We start from the raw sequence: 21211 nt of genomic DNA on the forward strand, positions 1-21211 counted from the left end.
TCACCATGAGTGGAATTAGGAGGGGAAATACAGCAGTGAGGTTTTTTAATTTGTTTTTTAGTTTTTTGTCTTTTTCTGGCCACACCTGCAGCATATGTAGGTTCCCAGGCTAGGGGTCGAATCAGAGCTGCAGCTGCCAACCTCCACCACAGCCCACAGCAATGCCAGCTCCGTAACCCACTGAGCGAGGCCAGGGGTCGAACCCGCGTCCTTATGGATGCTACTCGGGTTCACTCACTGCTGCACCATGACGGGAACTCCACATTTTTTTTATTATACTTAATTTACAACGTTCTGCCCCGTTCTGCTGTATTGCAGTGAGATTTATAGGCCATTTTTAATTTCCTTTACTTCTCCAGTTTTCCTGCTTTCTTAGGTTCTTGTCTTAAAATTACAACCCTTGTCTGAGTTTCCTATTGTACACAAAACTTGCGTTTCCCATGTGGTGCCCGTGGCTGCACAACCTCGCAGCACAGGGAGCGGGGAGAGAGCAGAAACAGCCCGGGCGATGGCGTGGTGTTCGGGAGAACCCCGGTGTGAGGAACGGCTTCCTCCCCGAGCTGCCCCGTGAACCCGGGATGGGAACCCCACGTCTTCAGGGCGAACAGTTGTCTTAGGAGAGGTTCGCAGAGAAACACGTGCCGTGTGAGGAAGGGGAGCTGTGATGTAGGAAAGGTTAAACGCCTTTGGAAGAAACGTCCCAAATTCACTCACGTGCCAGCAAGTTCCCGTATGCGGAGATGGTGTAGAGCATATGCCAGAAAATCAAAACCAAATGTTTTCAAAAGCAAGAAAAGCAGTTATTGCACGCGGGTTTTAAGCTTGCTGGGCCTGTGTGCAGCTCTTTCAAGAGCACAAAACAAAAAGTCATTATATGGGTACATTAAACCCCTGTGTGGAGACGAAGCAACGTGGGGCCCCATGTCCTCTGTGGATGGCATGTTTGTAGGTAAAAACGCACAGCTTGTGGTGTGTTTGCAAGAAAATTGATCCATATAACCTAAAGTATAACGAGTAATTGTGTGAACCTGGGACCTGTTCGTTCCTATTTTCAAGGTCTCCGTACAGGACCCTTTTTAAGTCTGAAGCAATGAACAGAAAGTCTCACATGCGCTATTGACAAAGGACTTGATGGCTCCGACCCAGTTACTTTCATCTTAGTTTGCCTTTGGTGGAGGAGGAAATAAATTAGAGAGAGGACAAGCACTGGGTGTGTTCTAGAAAGACGGCAGCTTCTGACCACTGGAGTTTACATTTGAACAGCTACAATCAGCATGTTATGATTTATATGTTTTCATTACATGCAGAATTATTCTTAAGAAGTTATTCCATCTTACCTAGCATAATTTTTCCTTAATGAGTTTTTAGATCCAGCATTTGCAGTCTAGTGGATACTATTCGAATTTGAAGTCCTTTGGATCTAGGGTGGCTTAGGAATATAATTTTTTAATTTTTTATTTTCTTTTTGCTTTTTTTTTTTTTTTTTTTTTTAAGGGCTGCACCAGAAGCATATGGAAATTCCCAGGCTAGGGGTCGAATCAGAGCTACAGCTGCCAGCTTAGACCACAGCCTCAGCAATGTAGGATCTGAGCTGCATTTGAGCTACGCCACAGCTCATGGCAACACCGGATCCTTAATGCACTGAGCAAGGCCAGGGATCGAACCCGCATTCTCATGGATACTAGTCAGGTTTGTTAACTGCTGAGCCATGACGGGGAACTCCTTCATTTTTTTTTTTTTTTTTGAATTTAATTTTTAAATGTCAGTTTTGGGGAAACATCTATTTGTAGCACGTTGACTTATTCCTGATGCCTTTTGTTTCTCTGTGTTCGAAGCCAGAGATGACAGCATGGTGGTTAAGAGGCCAGACCGTAGAACCGGCTACTAGACTTCCTAGCTTGATGACTTTTCTTTCTTTCTTTTTTAGATATAATTGACATGTAACATTATATTAGTTTCAGGTGTATAACCTAATAATTTGATATTTGTATATATTGCAAAATAATCACCACACTTAGTTAACATTCCTCACCACACGGTTACAGATTTTCTTCTTCTTTCCTGTAATGAGAACTTTTAAAATCTATTCCCTTAGGAACTTTCAAATATTCAGGACACTATATCAAGTATGGTCACCATACTGTACATGGTTGATTACATCCCCAGGACGTACTTGTTTTATTAGCTGGGGGGCTTGTGGTTTGAACATTTATTTAACCTGCCTATGCCTCAGTTTCATCTCATCAAGTTGTTGTGAGAATTAAATGAGAAGATAATCTACATAAAGCATAAAGGCAGCTGGAACGCCCAGTGAGCACAGTTGATTATTTTTTATTTTCCTAAGGTCGCTTTTAAAAGAACATAATGAAAAACGCCTGTGTGAGGGCTCCCTTAAGGCATAATTCTGTCCTATTTGAACTTCCTTACTAAAGTTTAGTTTGAATAGCTCCACAAAGCCAGATTATGAAGTTGAGAGATCAGAATATAAAAATCAGCCATCTATTTTGAGAGACACATAGAGGAGCTTTTGCAAAAATGATGTTTAAAGCCATTAGCTTTCTTTAAACTGATCACATGCTTTTAAAGAAAAAACTCAAACTATATAAGCAAGAAGCCCTCTTTCAGATGACCCAGAAAGAGCCGTCACAGCAGCCCGACAAGCTGACATTGTTGAGAGAGAGTAATTATCCACAGGCAATGTCTCTCTAATAAAAACTCAAGAAACCTTAAAGTTGGCAGAGTACATTTTGAATTTTAGAAAAGTTTATCTTAGTCAACTTCTTTGGAGTACTCGATCCTTGTCGAGATCAGAAGTGTCGAGTTAATACGCCAGGATCTTAGGGAAGGGCCCGGAAACAGGCCTTTCTACAGCCGCTGCTGAATGAAGATGCGGAAAGGGTGCTGGAAAAAACAGCTTAAAAGCTCGGATTTGGTGACAGGCGTTTCTGGGTGTGGTGGGAAACTAAAGCCAGGCTGTGGTGATTAGAGAGGGAAGGGAGGGCAAATACTTGAGTGTTTGTTCATCTCATCAATAAGACGGTTCCAGGCTCTTTAGAAAAAAAGCGCTGACATGCCCCAGATCAACCAGTCACTCCTTCAAAGTCTCTGCCCACGGAGCTCAGCCTGGTGATGAGTTCATTATAGCTTTAGCTAGAAGGAAAGTCAGTTGGTTTATGGAAAGATTTCGGTTTGGTTTTTCTTAAGATTTATACTACATGAGCCTGTTCATGGCTGAGTTTTTTTGTTTTGTTTTGTTTTGTTTTGTTTTTTGGTCTTTTTAGAGCTGCTTCCTCAGCATATAGGAGGTTCCCAGGCTAGGGGTCGAATCAGAGCTGCAGCTGCCAGCCTACACCACAGCCACAGCAACGCAGGATCCTTAACCCACTGAGCAAGGCCAGGGATGGAACCCGCATCCTCATGGATGCTAGCGGGTTCGTTACCACTGAGCCACGACAGGAACTTGCATGGGCTGAGCTTTTTCTCAAGAGCAGACAGAGTAAAAGTGTGGAGAAAAGAGTAACCCAGGGAACTGGAGGAAACTGCCAGCAGGCTGGGTCCTCTGTAAGTAGATTTCTTTGTGCTTAGACTCAGGAGCTTCTCCCAGGCACAGAAGTGGGAGCAAAAGGTTATCTGTCTGAAATAGACTTTATTCTGACTCTCAAAAGCCTGTAGCATATGAGCACTGCTGCTTTATCACAGAAATGAGAGGGCAACAATCTCTAACGTTCTACTACAATTCCATATACATGCTTATAATCTCAGTAGCTCTTCTACTGAGATACCTGAACTAGGTCTGAAATGGGAAGATTTAACAAACTGCTCCTTTTTTTCTTTTTAGGGCCCTGCTTGAGGCATATGAAGGTTCCCAGGCTAGGGGTCCAGTCAGAGCTACAGCTGCCGACCTACACCACAGCTCACAGCAACGCCAGATCCTTAACCTGCTGAGAGAGGCCGAGGATCGAACCTGCATCCTCATGGATGCTAGTCAGATTCGTTAACCGCTGAGCCATGACGGGAACTCCCAACACATTGGTCTCTTAAGTAGCAAACGGCTTCACTGGGCTTCCTTTGTCACCTCTGCCCTTGTAGCTACGCAGCCCTGATCGCAGACTGGCCCGTGGTCGTCTTGGGCCTGTGTACCGTCTTCATCGTGGTTTGTGCCTTGGTCGGCGTGTTAGTGCCTGAACTTCCTGATTTCTCTGATCCATTGCTGGTAAGGAGACTTGAGCCCCTGGAAAGTGTGTATTTTCTTTAGCCCACAAACATCGCAAAAGATGATGTATTTTAACACATGTTGTATTATGTTATTTAGTGCCCCATTTATTTTAAACCTTCTCAAGCCGTCAGTGAGTACACAGCTCTCGTTCTGAACACTAAAGCCCTATCTGTATTTTCAGGTGCTTAAAGGGGGGCAAAGAACTGACTCACCATCAAAAATCCAGCTGGAAATTTGCTTCTTGGTCTTTAAGCAGTAAATTGAAGAATTTGCATACTATAAAAACGTTTTCACAAAGTCTTTAAGACTGAATGTCACCTTTTTTCCCAAAGAAGTTAAAGGAATTTCAGTATTACTAAGACAGCCAGGGTCTGTTTCTAAGCGGCTGTCCCTCTCGAGTGGAATAGTGAGGAAAATATGAGCAAGAATAAACTCTTGGTGAAACACGATGGCACGCATAACACAATTTAACTTGACGTTTTTTATAGCATAAAAATGAGTATTTACCAAATGCTAGGTATGAGTTGGGAAGAGACGCTTCAGATAAGACTTTTTTCCCCCTCTTTCTTGAGAAGTGCAGCATACCCAGGAATCGAACTGCTCTGTCACAGTAAACAGACGGGTCACTGTCGGGTCAAGTCCTCTGGTCTGCATGCAGTTCACCTCGGAGGCGCTGTGAGGAACGTGTATGTTTGGTGTTGAAAGCTAGCCATCACCTTGACGTTGCTTTCCCACGCTGTTTATAACTCTCCTTAGCCTGAAATGAAGTCCACTAATGGGAATTTGTAATATTTTGCCTTAGGGTTTTGAACCAAGAGGGACTACAATAGGCCAGAGACTGGTCACGTGGAGTAACATGGTGAAAAACACAGGATACAAAGCAACCTTAGCAAATTACCCTTTAAATATGCAGATGAGCAAGCCAAAAGGTAATTCGTTCGTTAACTTTTAGATGAACCACTGCTAACGCCTTCCCCTCTTAAACGCTGCCGGGCACGGGGACTGCCTCTGAAGGGTGTGGCTCAGAATCTTTGCCTCTGCACTGGTTGACCCTGTCCCGGTCTCTTTAAGATTTTGTGGTATGAGGATGAAAATGTGAGGGTTTGGGGTTGTTTGTTTTGTTTTCCTTCTTCAGAAGTGAGAAAATGATTGTCGGTGCCTTAGGTTCATCCTTCCCAACTTTCTACCAGGGCTAAATAGGTCACGGCTTGAAGGATCTACTGTTACTGTAGGCTTTTCGGGCTTGAAATAGCCATGCCTCGACTCAAGGTGGAATTGTTGTCCCATTTCAGCCATCGGGATGATCCGTGGTCAGAGGATCACTACGACAGAGAGAAAAGAGAAGTCGACTGGAACTTCCACAAAGACAGCTTTTTTCTGCGACGTTCCAAGTGAGTGACGAACCTGCTGCGTTTCCCGGGACGGAACCTGATTAGTGATGCGGAGCTGGTGGCTGGTCACACGGCTGGCCTGTTTCCAGCACGCTCAAATCGAGTTTAGCTTCATTGCCTGTAATACTCCTTCTCTAGTCAGTCAGCCGCTAATATGAATTCATTTACCTACATTAAACATGAATAAGAAAGAGATGATTAAGTTGTATTGGGTTTTAAAAAACAAATCTAATAAAATGCCTGACCTGGCCCAAATTTCAAGTCATTAAAAAAATTCCTCGTGCAGGAATTCTCTCGGCGCGCAGGGAAGTAAGGATCTGGTGGGGTCCCTGCCGTGGCCTGGGTTTGATCCCAGGCCCTGGAACTTCCCCGTGCTGCAGGCACAGCCCCCCTCCACCCCCATTTCCTTGTACATAGTTTGGGATTGAACCCTGAAATAATCCACTGTGTTATTTTTTTTATTTTTAATTGAAGTATAGTTAATTTACAATCGTGTGTTAGTTTTAAGTACACTGCAGTGATTCAGTTATACATATATTATCTGTATATTCTTTCTCAGATTCTTTTCCCTTATTGGTTATTACAAGATATTGAGTATAGCTCCCTATGCTATACAGTAGCTCCCGATTATTTACCTATTTTTGTACACAGCCATGGGTACATGTTAATCCCAAGCTCCAAATTCATCTTCCCCACTACACAATCCCCTTTGGTAACCATAACTTTGTTTTGTATGTCTGTGCGTCTGTTTCTGTCTTGTTTATTTTTCATTAAAGCATAGTTAATTTATAGTGCTGTGCCACTTCTGAGTATAGCTCCCTATGCTATACAGTAGCTCCCGATTATTTACCTATTTTTGTACACAGCCATGGGTACATGTTAATCCCAAGCTCCAAATTCATCTTCCCCACTACACAATCCCCTTTGGTAACCATAACTTTGTTTTGTATGTCTGTGCGTCTGTTTCTATCTTGTTTATTTTTCACTAAAGCACAGTTAATTTATAGTGCTGTGCCAATTTCTGTTGTATAGCAAAGTGACTTATTCATTATATATATATATATATACACACACACACATCTTTTTCTTATCTTTTATACACACACACACACACACACACACATTCTTTTTCTTATATTATCTTACATCATGTTCTGTCCCAGGAGACTGGATATAGTCCCTGTGCTGTGCAGTAGGACCTCATTGCTCATCCATTCTAAATGTACATTTGCATCCACTAACCGCTGACTCCTGTCCATCCTCTCCCTCCCCACAGCCCCCTGGCAACGCCACGTCTGTTCTCCATGTCTGTGAGTCTGATTCTGCGTTGTAGATAGGATTGTTTGTGCCATATTTTAGATTCCTCATATAAGTGATATCATAAGGTATTTGTCCTTCTCTTTCTGACTCACTCTACTTGGTATGAGAATCTCTATTTGCATCCAGGTTGCTAAAAATGGCCTTACTTCTTTCTTTTTATGACTGAATAGTATTCCATTGTGTATATGTACCACATCTTCTTAATTCATTTATCTGTCAATGGACATTTAGGTGGTTTTTATATCTTGGCTATTGTGAATAGTGCTGCTATGAGCATAGGGGTGCATGTACCTCTTTTGAGTTATAGTTTCGTCCAGATATATACCTAGGAGTGGGATTACTGGAAAATATACAAATAATTTGTACAACTCAACAACAAAAAACAACCCAATTGAAAAATGGGCAGAGGACCTAAATAGACATTTCTCCAAACAAGACATATGTATAGCAGTAGGCACATGAAAAGATGCCAACATCATTAATTACTAGAGAAATGCAAATCAAAACTACAATGAGGTACCACCTCGCACTGGTCAGAATGGCCATCATTAACAAGTCAGCAAATAACAAATGCTGGAGAGGGTGTGGAGAAAAGGGAGCCCTCCTACAGTGTTGGTGGGAATTTAAATTGGTACCACCACTACGAAAAACAGTATGGAGTTTCATCAGAAAACTAAAAATAGGAGTTCCTGTTGTGGCTCAGTGGTTAACACACCTGACTGGTATCCATGAGGATGCCAGTTCGATCCCTGGCCTCACTCAGTGGGTTAAGGATCCCACATTGCTGTGAGCTGGTGTGTAGGTCGCAGATGCAGCTCGGATCCCGTGTTGTAGTGGCTCTGGCGTAGGCCGGCAGCTACAGCTCCAATTCAAGCCCTAGCCTGGAAACTTCTGTATGCCATGGGTGTAGTCCTAAAAAGAAAAAAAAAAAAAACAACAAAACTAAAAATAGAACTGCCATATTCCTACTTTGTGATTCCACATATAAATGACATCATATTATATTTGTCTTCGTCTGACTTACTTCGCTTAATATGATAATCTCTAGGTCCATCCATGTTGCTGCAAATGGCATGATTTCATTCTTTGTTACAGCGGAGCAATGTTCCAGAATGTGTGTGCACGCTTGCATGCGCCTGCCTGCCTTGTCATTAGACATTAGAGGTAGAGAGTTGAACCAAACAAAGTCCAGAGCCTAGAGCGTGAGAGCCTCAGGCACCTCGTTATATAAGGAGGAGGAGAGTCAGCTGGGCGGAGGCCAGCCGGGCAGGGTGTGATGGTGGCTGAGGAAAGTGCAGTGGAACGTGGCCTTGAACTGAGGGCTCAAATATTAGAAGAACTCCCCCAGAGGTCAGGAATGCCTTTCTCTGTGGCATCACCAGATCTCTAAATGTTGGCAGCAAATTCACTAACAAAACCTGCGGTAGCCTGGAGTCAGCCTGGTCCCTGTGCGGCTGCCTGGGAAGGGGCCGTGCGCAGCCTCGAGGACACGGGTGTAAGTTTCTAGGCTGTTGGTTAGCCCCCAGGGTTCCAAATGACAAATTGTGGGTCACTCTGATTTCTGATTAAGTGAATATTAACTTTGAAGCTCCTTTGAGTTCAGCTTCTTGTTGAAAGTTCTTCTAAAATGTCCATTTTGCTATCTTCTTAAATCACTAGGGGATCTGACTGGATCTTTGATGTTTCTAGACTGTATCAAACCTCAGGGTCTTTATTTTGAACTCTACTTCACCATCTGGTAAGAGAGAGAACGTAGGAGAGTAGAAATCTTTAATGGATCCCAGGAAGCCATGCAAGTTTCTTTTTCTGACTCTTCAAAAACATTCTAGAAAAGTTCAACTCTGGTTAGTGGCATGTTCTGGCTAGTTTATTTCTCTCAAAGTGTTATTAAATGTTGCTTGACCAATTCCTGTTAGTTGGTATCTTAACTGGGAAGAATATTAGCAAATTCATCAAGTAGAGGCTTGTTTATATTTCAGTCAGTATTAAGTATGCATCCCATTAGTAGTAGGTTCTGCCTTGGCTAAAGCCATTCTCAGCCCGGTAAGAAAGAAATGTTTCAGTTGTCACAAGGCGGATTTTGGTCTTGAGCGTTAATCAACGTAAGATGATAACCACCAGATGAAGATCAGAGTGTACTAAAGAAAACTTTGTCGTCATGAATAAAAGCTCATGTATTCATAAGTTTGCAGATTGGTTTCCTTGTCAGCACAGTTAGGCATTTTAGATCCTATAAAATCTATGCTGATTCAGTTGGTTCGTATTGGTTTTTTACAGCTGAGGATGCAGAAGACGCATTTACTGAGCACCTGCTTTTCAGTGTCTCATTTAGTTCTCTCCCCTCTTTAAGAAGGTATTGCTGTCTTCATCTCACCAGTGATGAACCGAGGCTCAGAGAAGGTGTTAGTTGCCAAAGATCAGCCCGCTGGTAAATGACAGAACCTGTCACACCCGGTTCTCCAAGGACCATGCTCTTTCCAGGATACTGCATAGCCTCTCTTATTCAGAATTATATCTCGTATTAGTATGATTTTCCAAATATTTTTTCTAGAACTCTGAACACTCGGCCAGAATGTGGAGTATGTCTATGATTCTGGCCAGCCTTCTGTACTTAGTTGACTGTCCTTGAAGCTTTTATTTTTTCTAGTCAGCTGCCAAAGAGAACATCGTTATAATCCACCGTTGGTGCCCTTTGGTACCTCATTCCTCAGTTTCTTATGCCACCGGGGTGATGTGTTTGTGAAATTAAGAGGAGACCTTCAGTTAATTGTGTGCTGAGCGTTCTTATGGATTGTTCTTCCCCATCGCAGTCGATCAGATCTAGATGTGTTACCTCCCTCCTACGATTTCCAAGATACAGTGCGTATGACATGTAGAATCTGAAGAAAGGACAGGAAAAAAAAAAGATACAGTGCATGGACAAAGGCTTTGAGCTAAAGCAAAATTATAGCGTCACTTAAAAAAAATTTGTTTTTACCTTTTCTCCTGGAATTTCATGAAAGACAGGCTTCTCTGTGCTAAGGAATCGCTCCTGTGGTTTCTCAGTTTGAATTGTTTCTGAATGCTGTGTCTTAGGAACTGAATGAATAATTTATGAATATTTTCCTTTTTTTCTTCTCCCACCACCAGGTGACCGATATTCCAGAGTGGTATTTACCTCGGCTGCAGGGGAGACACTGTGGAATTTGCCTGCCATTAAATCAATGTGCAATGTAGATAATTCAAGGGTATGTAACGTCAGCTGCATCACGTGCAGCCCGAGTCAGGTCATGCTTCTCAAACTCCTTCTCCTCTGCCCTGGCGCTGGGTCGGGGAGCACGCGGTGGCTCCCCTGTGCAGGACGGAGCCCCAGCAGGCCCAGCCTTCCCCTCCCACGATCCAAGTGTCTCTGTTTCCTCACCTTTGAAACACACCCGCTGCCTTAATAAAGGACTCTTTTTCTTTCCCACTCCTGTTCTTTGTCCATGATAGTCTTTTGTGTCATCTCACAGCTGGTTTCCTTTCGGGATAACAGTTGAGCCTCTTCTTCTTTTGTTGTATTTTCTCTTTCCTAATCTGGCCTCGTTGTTCACTCTGTATCCACCCCCAGGCCGCTGTCAGCACCTTAATTATGCAACGCAGGGCTTGCCTTTCTAGTCAGTGGGTCCTTAGGAGAACTAGGGCCCAGGCTGGGAATGGAGGACCGCGAAGGGCAGAAACACAGCGTCTGCGGGAATGGCCAGGACGTCCAGGCCACACCACAGTTCTGAATTCTGAACACCTTGCTGCTTCCCGAGACAGAGGGATGTGAGAAGCTCAGCATTTCCTCTCCGGCTTGTCTGGAGCCCAAAGATCTCAGCACCAGAAAATGGAAAGTCACCGTCCTTCCAGGCTTGGAAGAGGCGTCATTTCATGTGTTCAGAGGTGGTTTCTCCAACAGTAACTGCTGCCTGATGTCACGGATGGCCTTGGCCCATCATGGGAACCAGGCAGAAAAGGAACTCACTGTTTTCTGAGCAGAATTCTAAGATGTAAAGTCACTGGTCAGTTGAAAATCTAATCACACGCCCTGCTAAGAGCTAGCCTGCCAATCCCGTGCAGTTACCTGCGCCTGTCAACAGGGTGTCTCATGGAACAGGAAGTAGAAGGACACTGAGGTCACCCACAGACCCGCACTCTCACTGTGCTGATGTAAGAGCCTTCTGAGAACTGAGTGCCTATAACCTAAGTCACCTAGGTAATTGGTCCTGGGTCTCCCGACTTTATTCTTCATTCTGAGAGGCTGTTTATATATCTTGAAAATAACTTTCCCATTGATTAAGATAGGATTTGGAGTTCCCATTGTGGCTCAGCGGGAACGAACCCAACTAGTATCCATGGGGATGCAGGTTGGATCCCTGGCCTCGCTCAGTGGGTTAAGGATCCGGAGTGGTGTAGGAGACCAGCAGCTACAGCTCCGATTCAACCTCTAGCCTGGACACCTCCATATGCCACAAGTGCAGCCCTAAAAAGCAAAAAAAAAAAAAAAAAGATAGTAGGATTTTCTGTGAGTGCCATCTTAATCTCTGTGCAGCTCCAAATAGACCAAAGTCACAAACCACCTACAAACTGCCCAAGGTTTCTTAATGAGGGGGCAGTTCTTATTTGTCAGATATTCTTCTGGTCGACAGCCATCAGTGGATGGTTCAAAAGCTGTGAACGTACCTCTGCTCATTGTGTGGAAAGATCCTTCTAGAAGGTGCATCTGTGGAGCCCCTGCCGCATGCAGGGCTTTATGCTGCGTACTTGACGTCTCTCCTGTGGACCAGGGACCTTGGAATAACACCTTTCCATGCAGGAGAAGTCAAGTTGAGAGAGGTTCAGCCAGTCTGGTTACTTGATAATCACATCTGGGCTGGGGGGCAGTTCATTAACTTGACACCTGGGTTGGGGACAGTTCATTAACTTCTCTGGCTCTTAATCACTGTCCTACCCTTACAGCTGATCTTTAGACCTTTGCTCCCTTGAAGACGCCAAAGTGATTGAATTCACTTAATTGATTAACAGCCTATGCTTAAGAAGTTGTTGATATTTGTCAGGAAGTGTTCTCAACACTTTAGTGAATTCTTTCATTTGATCCTCATGGCAGTGTTAGGAATGAAACACTGTTATTTTGCCTCCTTTACAGGTAAGGAATGTTCACACAGGTGGTAAGTGGCAGATGCAGGATCTGAATCCAGCCAAGTCCAATTCCAGAGTCTGTGCCTCTGTCCACCGTTCTTCATGCTTCCATAATACATATTACTGCCCCCCCCCATTTTTGTTTTGTCTGGTTTTACTGTATTTGCCATTTCCCACTCAACTCAACCTCAGAGACTCATCATGGCCTAGAATAAGTACCTTTTTTTTTAAGAGCTAGCAGTTTATTCTATGAGTACATGTAAGACTTAATGGACTCAAAGACTGAAAAGCCAGTAAGCAGTACTGTGCCATTAGAGCTTCCGTAGGTGAAAGCCATGTCTTGTTTTATATATAATTTTATATATGTGTATATACACACTTATCAGATGATAAAAATCAGTAGGTAGCTTACAAAAAGGCATAACAGAAAGGATTAGATAAATGAGTTGAATGAATTTCATGAAGGGAAAATAACGGGGGGAAATAAGAAAGCTTAGAACAAGATTTAACACGGGAATGCACACCCTAGAAGCTTGTACGTTTGAGTGGGGGCTCCAAACCGGTCATAGCCTCCCCAGCAGCCAGAACAAAAAGGAGTTTGTACTCAGAGACAAAAGTCATTCGAGTTGGGTAACAAATTTGTTTTTCGAAGAAGCCCATCTTTCTAATTCAGGAAAGGATCATTCCCACGGGCATCGTAAAAGACACATGTCGTTGCGAGGGAACAGCAGGACTGAATCTCAGCTGATCTGTAAAGCCTCAGGTAGGCTGGTGGCAGGAAAGCAGGACCACAGACGCACTTCTACAGGGGAGACGTCAATGACGTCTAAATGTGTAGTGTCTAAGGGTTTGGCTTGATGAAATGGCAAAATTTAGACCATCAGAAAGAAGCCATGTACTCTGCTGGGTTTTATCCTCTACTGGGCTCGTAAGGATTGGATAGCTGTGAGTTCAAGTCCCATCCCTGGCAAGAATACAGCAATTTTTGGTCCTCCTGTGAAAATCTGAGGAAGAGTCTGAAGGCGTGGTCGAGCCAATGGCAGATCCACACCAATAAATGATTACACAGAATCAAGGCCCCAAAATTCCACCTCAGGGAGCATGGTCGTAATTTTAACTTTTGAAGTTAATTACTATTTTCGCTAATGGCAAATGCTCTTATATTCTAGTCTCAAACTCGGCTACGAGCCCAGAATAATCGATGCTTCTCCTGGAGACAGGATATTCAGGGATGTCCTAAACAACGACTGGTTAACGGTTTGGAGTTCGGGTGGTGACTTTGTCTTGTTGGGTCTCCCGGCTCAGGAGCCTTGTAGGACCCGCCTGTGTTGTGGCAGTTTGAGCGACCTCCGAGGTCCTTCCCTCGCCCGACTCCTCCCAGCTGGCATTCCCAAGCCCTTGGTTACTGACAGTAGCGAGTGGGATGGCACACGCAGCAAGTGATTCAGAGCCGGAGATCTCAGGTGTGGTGGTTCGACGCCAGAAAATGCCTGGGGATCAGCGTCGTCGTGCGGAGACGGCTGTTTCAGGGTCACCTGCTGGCGCTTACGGCACCTTGAGTCCCAACTCCAGAGCCACTGAAATTACAGGCCGCTCATGCTCACCATTCAGCGGGCGTCACTTCCCCAATACCCAGAGCTTCCGTTTCTGGTTGTCACAGAGGCTGGTTTGCTCAGACCATCTCAAAAGGAGCCTCCGTTGACTGCCCTTTTCCCCTCGGCTTTGACCTTCCTACGGGAGGTGCTGGCAGAGTCATTAGTCACAAGATATGTGTTCCTGTGATCTTGACTCTGCTGGAACCCGTCACCCTGTCTTAGGCTTTGCACAGTGTGGACGTTGCAGCTCAGAGGAATCAGCTTGTAGACAGAATCTGAAATTTGATGCCTAAGACCCTTTTTTCTAGGATAGTTTTTTAAAATTATTTATTTGGCCGCCCCCGGGGCATGCAGAAGTTCCGGGGCCAAGGATCACACCTGCACCACAGCAGTGCAAATGCCTGATCCTTAACCAGCTGAGCCACCGGGGAACTCCACTAGGCAGCTTTTGGGTACAGCTGGACTATTCCCCCCAAAACTTAGAGGACCCCAGAGATGTGTCTTCGGAGAGCTGTGGAGTCCTTGCTTTTTCTTTCCTCTCTAGGCTCCCTTCACCTTTGACCCCTGAGGAACGAGGTCACAAAGGGAAGCAGAGCCCAGCAGTTGACTGAACCCGGATTAAGGGTCTGGTTTTCTTCCCTTTCCTCTTTTCTCAGCTCTTAACGTATCTCCAGCCTGGCTGTTAGTTTTAAAGTGAAGGAATTGCTTGAAGCTCTGCCGCTGTTCTTTTCTCTCCTCTCCTGTCCCTCCTACTTTATGCCAACTCCGCCCCTACTACTGTCTGCGTCGGGAATGAGGGAAGGGGTATGGTTGTCACCGTAGAAGCAGAATCAGGCCCTAACACACCTCGTCTTTGCGCACCCAGAATGAAAAGGTCTATATTCCTCAGAACAGTTAAGAAGAAATTGCTCTCATGGAGTTCCCGTCGGGACTCAGCAGTAATGAAACCGACTAGTATTCATGAAGATGCAGGTTTGATCCCTGGCCTCGCTCTGTGGGTTAAGGATCCCGAGTTGACATGAGCTGTCATGTAGGTTGAAGATGTGGCTTGTATCCGGCGTTGCTGTGGCTGTGGTGTAGGCCGGCATCTGCAGCTCCATGAGGCCCTAAAAAGCAAAAAAAGAAAATAAAAATTTTAAAAGCTATTTCCCAGAGGTTGTACATTAGCCAGCATCACCTTTCAATGCGAGCACCGGCCCTCCAGAGGCTGATTAGCGTTTATTTTTGAGAGCAGCTATCAAAGTAGTATTTGGCTTGTGTTTGTCATGTCCAGCTTTTTAATCTTCGGTCAGATACCCACATTTAGAAAACCTGCAGTTATTTGAAAAGGTTATTCAAGGACAGGATTCTCTGCTTTCTTTTCCAGTTTGAGCTGGCACCCCTCTTTCATCTTTAGCATTTGGTTATTTCAGCAAGTACAGATATGTGCCCTCTGAGCTGAGAGTGGGTTTTATAATGGATGCAGTTCATTTGCTCCCACCTGAAAACTGTCAGACAGTGGGATGGCATTGCCTTTCTTTCAGCTCACCAGGCTGACCCCAGGGACTCGCCTGGTATTTCTTCGTGGTGTAAAGCTGCATATCTGAAAGGTAGTATCTCAGGGTGTCCTGTTCTTTATTAGGTGGCTCACGTCTCCCTGAGTTAGCATGTGTGAAACAATTAAATATCCAGTATCCTGTTATATGAAACGTCAGGTAATAACTGCTCTTTAAAAAGGAGCTTAAAAACTAAGCCTTTGTTAAAATCAACGTTATTTTAGCACACTTGTATAATAAACCTTTGGACCCATTTTTCTTTACTCCAAAAAGAGTATCTTTAAAAAAAAAAAAAGGACCAACTTTTTATTATGGAAATTTTGGAACAGATGCAAAAGCAGAAGAGCAGAATGAATGCTATGTGCAGGTCAGCCAGCTGCAGCGGTTCCCAATACCAGGCTCTCTTCCTCGAGACCTGGCACCCACAGGGCTATTCCAGTAAAACATCTTGCGAGCCAGGGCGTCTTAGTGACAGATAACTAGGTTCTTAGATAAGGCTAAGTGCCAAAGAGATGATTTGTGCCAACTTCTCCTGACTTTGAGAAAATATTTCAATGAAGGATTGATAAAGCCTGCTTTAATAAAAGGTAAAGGGTGGCTTTAATCTTATTAGAAAAAAAATACTCACGCCCTTCTTGAACTTTGACTGTTCCCCGGAACAGCCTTCGGTAAATAGCCATGAGAAAGTGATGGGAGTTGGTCGTCTTTAGCCTGGCACTTCCAGAGAAGCCTCTGGACCAGCTCCAGGGCAGGGGAATATTTCTTATTCTCACCCTCAGGGAAGAGGGGCCATCATGCCATTTATCAGTTGTGCAGGCTTCATCCACTCTGGTCTCAGCAACGCCGGCTTTGGCATTGGAACAACTTTTCAATTTTCTGTAACAAGAACAGCCGTAAGAAGAAAAGCTTTCTCCAGGAATAGGGCTCTAAATGAAATCCTTTCCAATTAAATCCAGAATTGTTACACTTCCTAATATGCAGCAGACCCCCGTTCACTAAAAAAAGTTTCCCCCCAAAAGAGGGTTTAGCCAATGTGAATAAGCTTTGAAGGATGTGGAAGGAATCGTTAAATCCCTACTTATTTTATTGCTTGTGTATGTTCATTTAAAATCATGTATGATTTTAATTGAGAAACACGTCCGCTTTCTCCCTGTATATCAGGAGACAGTTTTATTCTAGGTTTTTCAAGCACCTTTGACATTGCTACTTCTGGTACCACCAGAATCCCTTTTCGATCCACTGACCGTTTTCTAGAGAATATCATCTTTGTCTCCAGCTAAGGTGATTGAAATATACTCCCTGTGTCACCAGAAATTTCGTGCTGATTACCAGACATTGTAGGCAAGGCCACAGATTTGTGTCATAGATCAACCGGACACTTGTCTCTTCATTAATACCCAGGGCTCCAGGCGTAAACTTCACAGCCCATCCATTTTATTGCTTTTCAAAGTGACTGTGAACAAACACGTGTGCTAAAGAGGTGTTCATTTTGTCTCCTTTCTGAAACCAAACTGGCCTTGACTGAAATCGCTTCACACTGGTTTGTCAGCCCCAAGACAGTGGTTTGTGGTTCAGCAAGAAGTAACCACTGAGCGCTCTGCAACCCAAGAGCTTTAGGGAGAAATCTAGCCTTGTGTTCAAACCCATACCTAATTCTTGCCTGTCTGTGGCTTTCCTGTCCCTCAAAGCCGCCGTCCTTCAGGCCTTTCCCGGGGCAGTGAACGCTCTGATTTTAAACGCCAGTCCTTCTGCGTGTCTCTGTTTCTGCAGATCCGATCCCACCCGCAGTTTGGCGACCTCTGCCAGAGGACCACGGCCGCCTCCTGCTGCCCCAGCTGGACGCTGGGCAACTACATCGCTATCCTGAACAACAGATCATCCTGCCAGAAAATCGTCGAGCGAGACGTTTCCCATACCTTGAAGCTGCTCCGCACCTGCGCCAAACACTATCAGAACGGCACCCTGGAGCCCGACTGCTGGGACGTGGCGGCGCGGAGGAAGGACCAGCTCAAGTGCAGCAGCGTGCCGCGCAAGTGTACCAAGTACAACGCCGTGTACCAGATCCTCCACTACTTGGTGGACAAAGACTTCCTGGCCCCCAGGGCGGCCGACTACGCCGCGCCCACCCTCAAGTACAGCATGCTCTTCTCGCCCACGGAGAAGGGGGAAAGCATGATGGACATTTACCTGGACAACTTCGAAAACTGGAACGCGTCGGACGGCGTCACCACCATCACGGGGATCGAGTTTGGGATCAAACACAGTCTGTTTCAGGATTACCTGCTGATGGACACTGTGTATCCCGCCATCGCCATCGTGATCGTCCTCCTGGTCATGTGTGTCTACACCAAGTCCATGTTCATCACGCTGATGGCCATGTTCGCCATCATCAGCTCCCTGATTGTCTCCTACTTCCTCTACCGCGTGGTGTTTAACTTCGAGTTTTTCCCCTTTATGAACCTCACCGCGCTCATCATTCTGGTCGGCATCGGAGCGGACGATGCCTTCGTCCTGTGCGACGTGTGGAACTACACCAAATTCGACAAGCCTCACGCGGACACCTCGGAGACGGTGAGCGTCACGCTGCAGCACGCCGCCCTCTCCATGTTCGTCACCAGCTTCACCACCGCGGCCGCCTTCTACGCCAACTACGTCAGCAACATCACGGCCATCAGGTGCTTCGGGGTCTACGCGGGGACCGCCATCCTGGTGAACTACGTTCTGATGGTCACGTGGCTCCCGGCGGTGGTGGTCCTGCACGAGCGCTATCTGCTCAACATCTTCAGCTGCTTCAAGAAGCCGCAGCCGCAGATCTACGAGAACAAGAGCTGCTGGACGGCGGCCTGCCGGAAGTGCCACCAAGTCCTCTTCGCCGTTTCGGAAGCCTCTCGGATTTTTTTCGAGAAGGTTTTGCCGTGCATCGTCATCAAGTTTCGCTACCTCTGGCTCTTCTGGTTCCTGGCCTTGACCGTGGGCGGGGCCTACATCGTGTGCATCCACCCCAAGATGAAGCTGCCCTCCTTGGAGCTGTCCGAGTTCCAGGTGTTCCGGCCGTCCCACCCTTTCGAACGATACGACGCCGAGTTCAAGAAGCTCTTCATGTTCGAGCGCGTCCACCACGGCGAGGAGCTCCACATGCCCATCACGGTCATCTGGGGTGTGTCCCCCGAGGACAACGGCAACCCGCTGAACCCCAAGAGCAAAGGCAAGCTGACGCTGGACAGCAGCTTCAGCATCGCCAGCCCGGCTTCCCAGGTCTGGATCTTGCGCTTCTGTCAAAAGCTGAGAAATCAGACCTTCTTTTACCAGACGGACCAGCAGGACTTCACCAGCTGCTTCATCGAGACCTTCAAGCAGTGGATGGAGAACCAGGACTGCGACGAGCCTGCCCTGTACCCCTGCTGCAGCCACTGGAGCTTCCCCTATAAGCAGGAGATTTTCGAGCTGTGCATCAAGAGAGCCATCATGGAGCTGGAGAGGAGCACCGGCTACCATCTGGACAGCAAGACCCCGGGGCCGAGGTTCGACATCAACGACACCATCAGGGCCGTGGTGCTGGAGTTCCCGAGCACCTACCTCTTCACGCTGGCTTATGAAAAGATGCATCAGTTTTATAAAGAGGTGGATGCGTGGATTTCCAGCGAGCTCAGCTCGGCCCCCGAGGGCCTCAGCAACGGCTGGTTCGTCAGCAACCTGGAGTTCTACGACCTGCAGGATAGCCTCTCGGACGGCACCCTCATCGCCATGGGGCTGTCCGTGGCTGTGGCCTTCAGTGTGATGCTGCTGACAACGTGGAACATCGTCATCAGCCTCTATGCCATCATCTCAATCGCCGGAACCATCTTTGTCACCGTGGGCTCTCTCGTCCTGCTGGGCTGGGAGCTAAACGTCTTGGAGTCGGTCACCATTTCCGTCGCGGTTGGCCTGTCCGTGGACTTCGCCGTCCATTACGGGGTGGCTTACCGCCTGGCCCCCGACGCCGACCGCGAAGGCAAGGTCATCTTCTCTCTGAGCCGCATGGGCTCGGCCATCGCCATGGCGGCACTGACCACCTTCGTGGCCGGGGCCATGATGATGCCCTCCACGGTCCTGGCTTACACCCAGCTGGGCACCTTCATGATGCTCATCATGTGCATCAGCTGGACGTTCGCCACCTTCTTTTTCCAGTGCCTGTGCCGGTGCCTTGGGCCGCAGGCTGCCTGTGGTCAGATTCCTTTACCCAGAAGACTCCAGTGCAGTGCCTTCTCCCATGCTCTGTCCGCAAGTCCGGGTGACAAGGGACAGAGCAAGACCCATGCCATGAATGCTTATCGTTTGGATCCCAGGGACCAAAAGTCTGAAATGGACCACGAGTTTTATGAGCTTGAACCCCTGGCCTCCCCCAGCTGCTCGGCCTCTGAGAAGAGCACTTATGAAGAGACGCACATCTGCTCGGAGTTTTTCAACAGCCAGGCAAAGAGTTTAGGACTGTCCGTCCGCGCAGCCTACCAGGGCGAGCTCAGCCAGAGCACCAAACCCGAAACGAGCTCTGCCCTCTTCCAGCCCTCCCTGGAACAGCACACCGTGTGTCACTTCTTCTCTCTGAATCAGAGATGTGGCTGCCCAAATGCCTACACACACTTGAAATACGGCCCGCACGCCTGCCAGCAGATGGGTCACTGCTTGTGCCACCAGTGCGCTCCACCTACCAGCGGCCTTGTCCGTGTCCAGAATGGCCTGGTGCCCCTGAAAGCGGCCCGCCAGGTCCCCGAGGGCTTCGTGCATCCCCTCCCGCACGTGCATCCCTGTCCCTGCCTCCAGGGCAGAGGGAAAGCGCCCGCGATGCAGAAGTCGCTGCCCAGGGGGCTTTTCCTCCACCCGGTGCAGCATCATCAGGCCCCAGAAAAAGGCAGTCAGAACTGCGTCCACAGTCTGCAGAGCACCGAAGAGGGTCTCCCAGAGATGGCAGAGCCCTCACCCTCGTCGTCGCTCTGCAGAGACGCTGCAGCTGTGCAAAAAGCGTGCTGGGAGCCTGGGACTCACCAAAGGGGACTCTGTAAACACAGGGACCTCAGGGGCGGGGCAGGCAGCACAGCGGCTGCAAACCAGGGTTCGTGTTCAGTGAGTCAGAGCGACAAGGCGGAAGGGCTGGTGGAGCCGCGCGTGTCACAGACTGACGTCATTGCGAGCTCGGGACACTTAAGTCAGAGCGAACCGCAGTTTCTGTTTAACCACTTAGTGGGGGAGGCCGCCTATGGGTGCTGCCCAAGCAACCCACCGCGCTGCGGCAGAGTCGGGAGGATTAAGTGGGGTTCCGCGGATTGTCAAATACCAAACATTGAAACCAACGTGCCTGCTGTGTCAACACACTCAGAACTTTCCGGCGAAAGTTTGTTAATCAAAACACTTTAATAAATATAGTATTAAACCAGTGCCTCGGTTGTTCCTTTGAAATGGAAATAAAATCCAGACGTTTAGAAAGGGGGCCCCAAAATACAGGAATAAGCATGGTTTGCTTTGTCAAAAGTCATCAAACATTTTTCAATTCTATATAAACAGTCAGCAGTCTCGTGTACCTAATGGGTATTAGCCGTTTGGGACTTTTTTTTTTTTTTTTTTTGCCTTTTAGGGCCGCATCTGAGGCATATGGAGGTTCCCAGGCTAGGAGTTGAATCAGAGCTGCATCTGCTGGCCTACAGCACAGCTCACGGCAATGCCAGATCCTTAACCCACTGACCGAGGTCAGGGATGGAACCTGCGTGCAGTCGGGTTTGTAACCCACTGAGCCACAACAGGAACTCCCATTTTGGATTTTATGTTTTCAAATGTCCGGTTTTTTTTGTTTGTTTGTTTTTTAACATATATACCCAGCTTGGGATCCAGGAACTAAACATTAAAATTTATATTTTGGTGAGGCCTCATTCAAAAATTAATTGTGGGCCATTTCAATAGCACATTCCACCTGCCTGCACAGGTAGACTTTGCATTAGGCCACTGCCCCATTTATATCCAGATCGGTGTCTTCTCCCACATTAT

The 21211-nt window shown here is 46.7% G+C and overlaps 1 protein-coding gene across 1 annotated transcript in view; it reads left to right on the plus strand.

The window, feature by feature from the left end:
- The window catches only part of DISP1 (dispatched RND transporter family member 1), a 183218-nt gene extending 162611 nt beyond the window's left edge, over positions 1–20607 (plus strand). The window contains 7 exon segments of the mRNA XM_047755446.1: positions 4090–4213; positions 5019–5115; positions 5118–5145; positions 5509–5587; positions 5589–5607; positions 10057–10154; positions 16967–20607. Of these exon segments, the coding sequence (XP_047611402.1) occupies positions 4090–4213; positions 5019–5115; positions 5118–5145; positions 5509–5587; positions 5589–5607; positions 10057–10154; positions 16967–20587 (4066 nt within the window). The 3' untranslated portion in view covers positions 20588–20607.
- The last annotated feature ends 604 nt before the right edge of the window (positions 20608–21211 follow it).

The sequence above is a fragment of the Phacochoerus africanus genome, chromosome 12 (genome assembly GCF_016906955.1).
Source record: "Phacochoerus africanus isolate WHEZ1 chromosome 12, ROS_Pafr_v1, whole genome shotgun sequence".
In the NCBI taxonomy this organism is placed as follows: domain Eukaryota; kingdom Metazoa; phylum Chordata; class Mammalia; order Artiodactyla; family Suidae; genus Phacochoerus; species Phacochoerus africanus.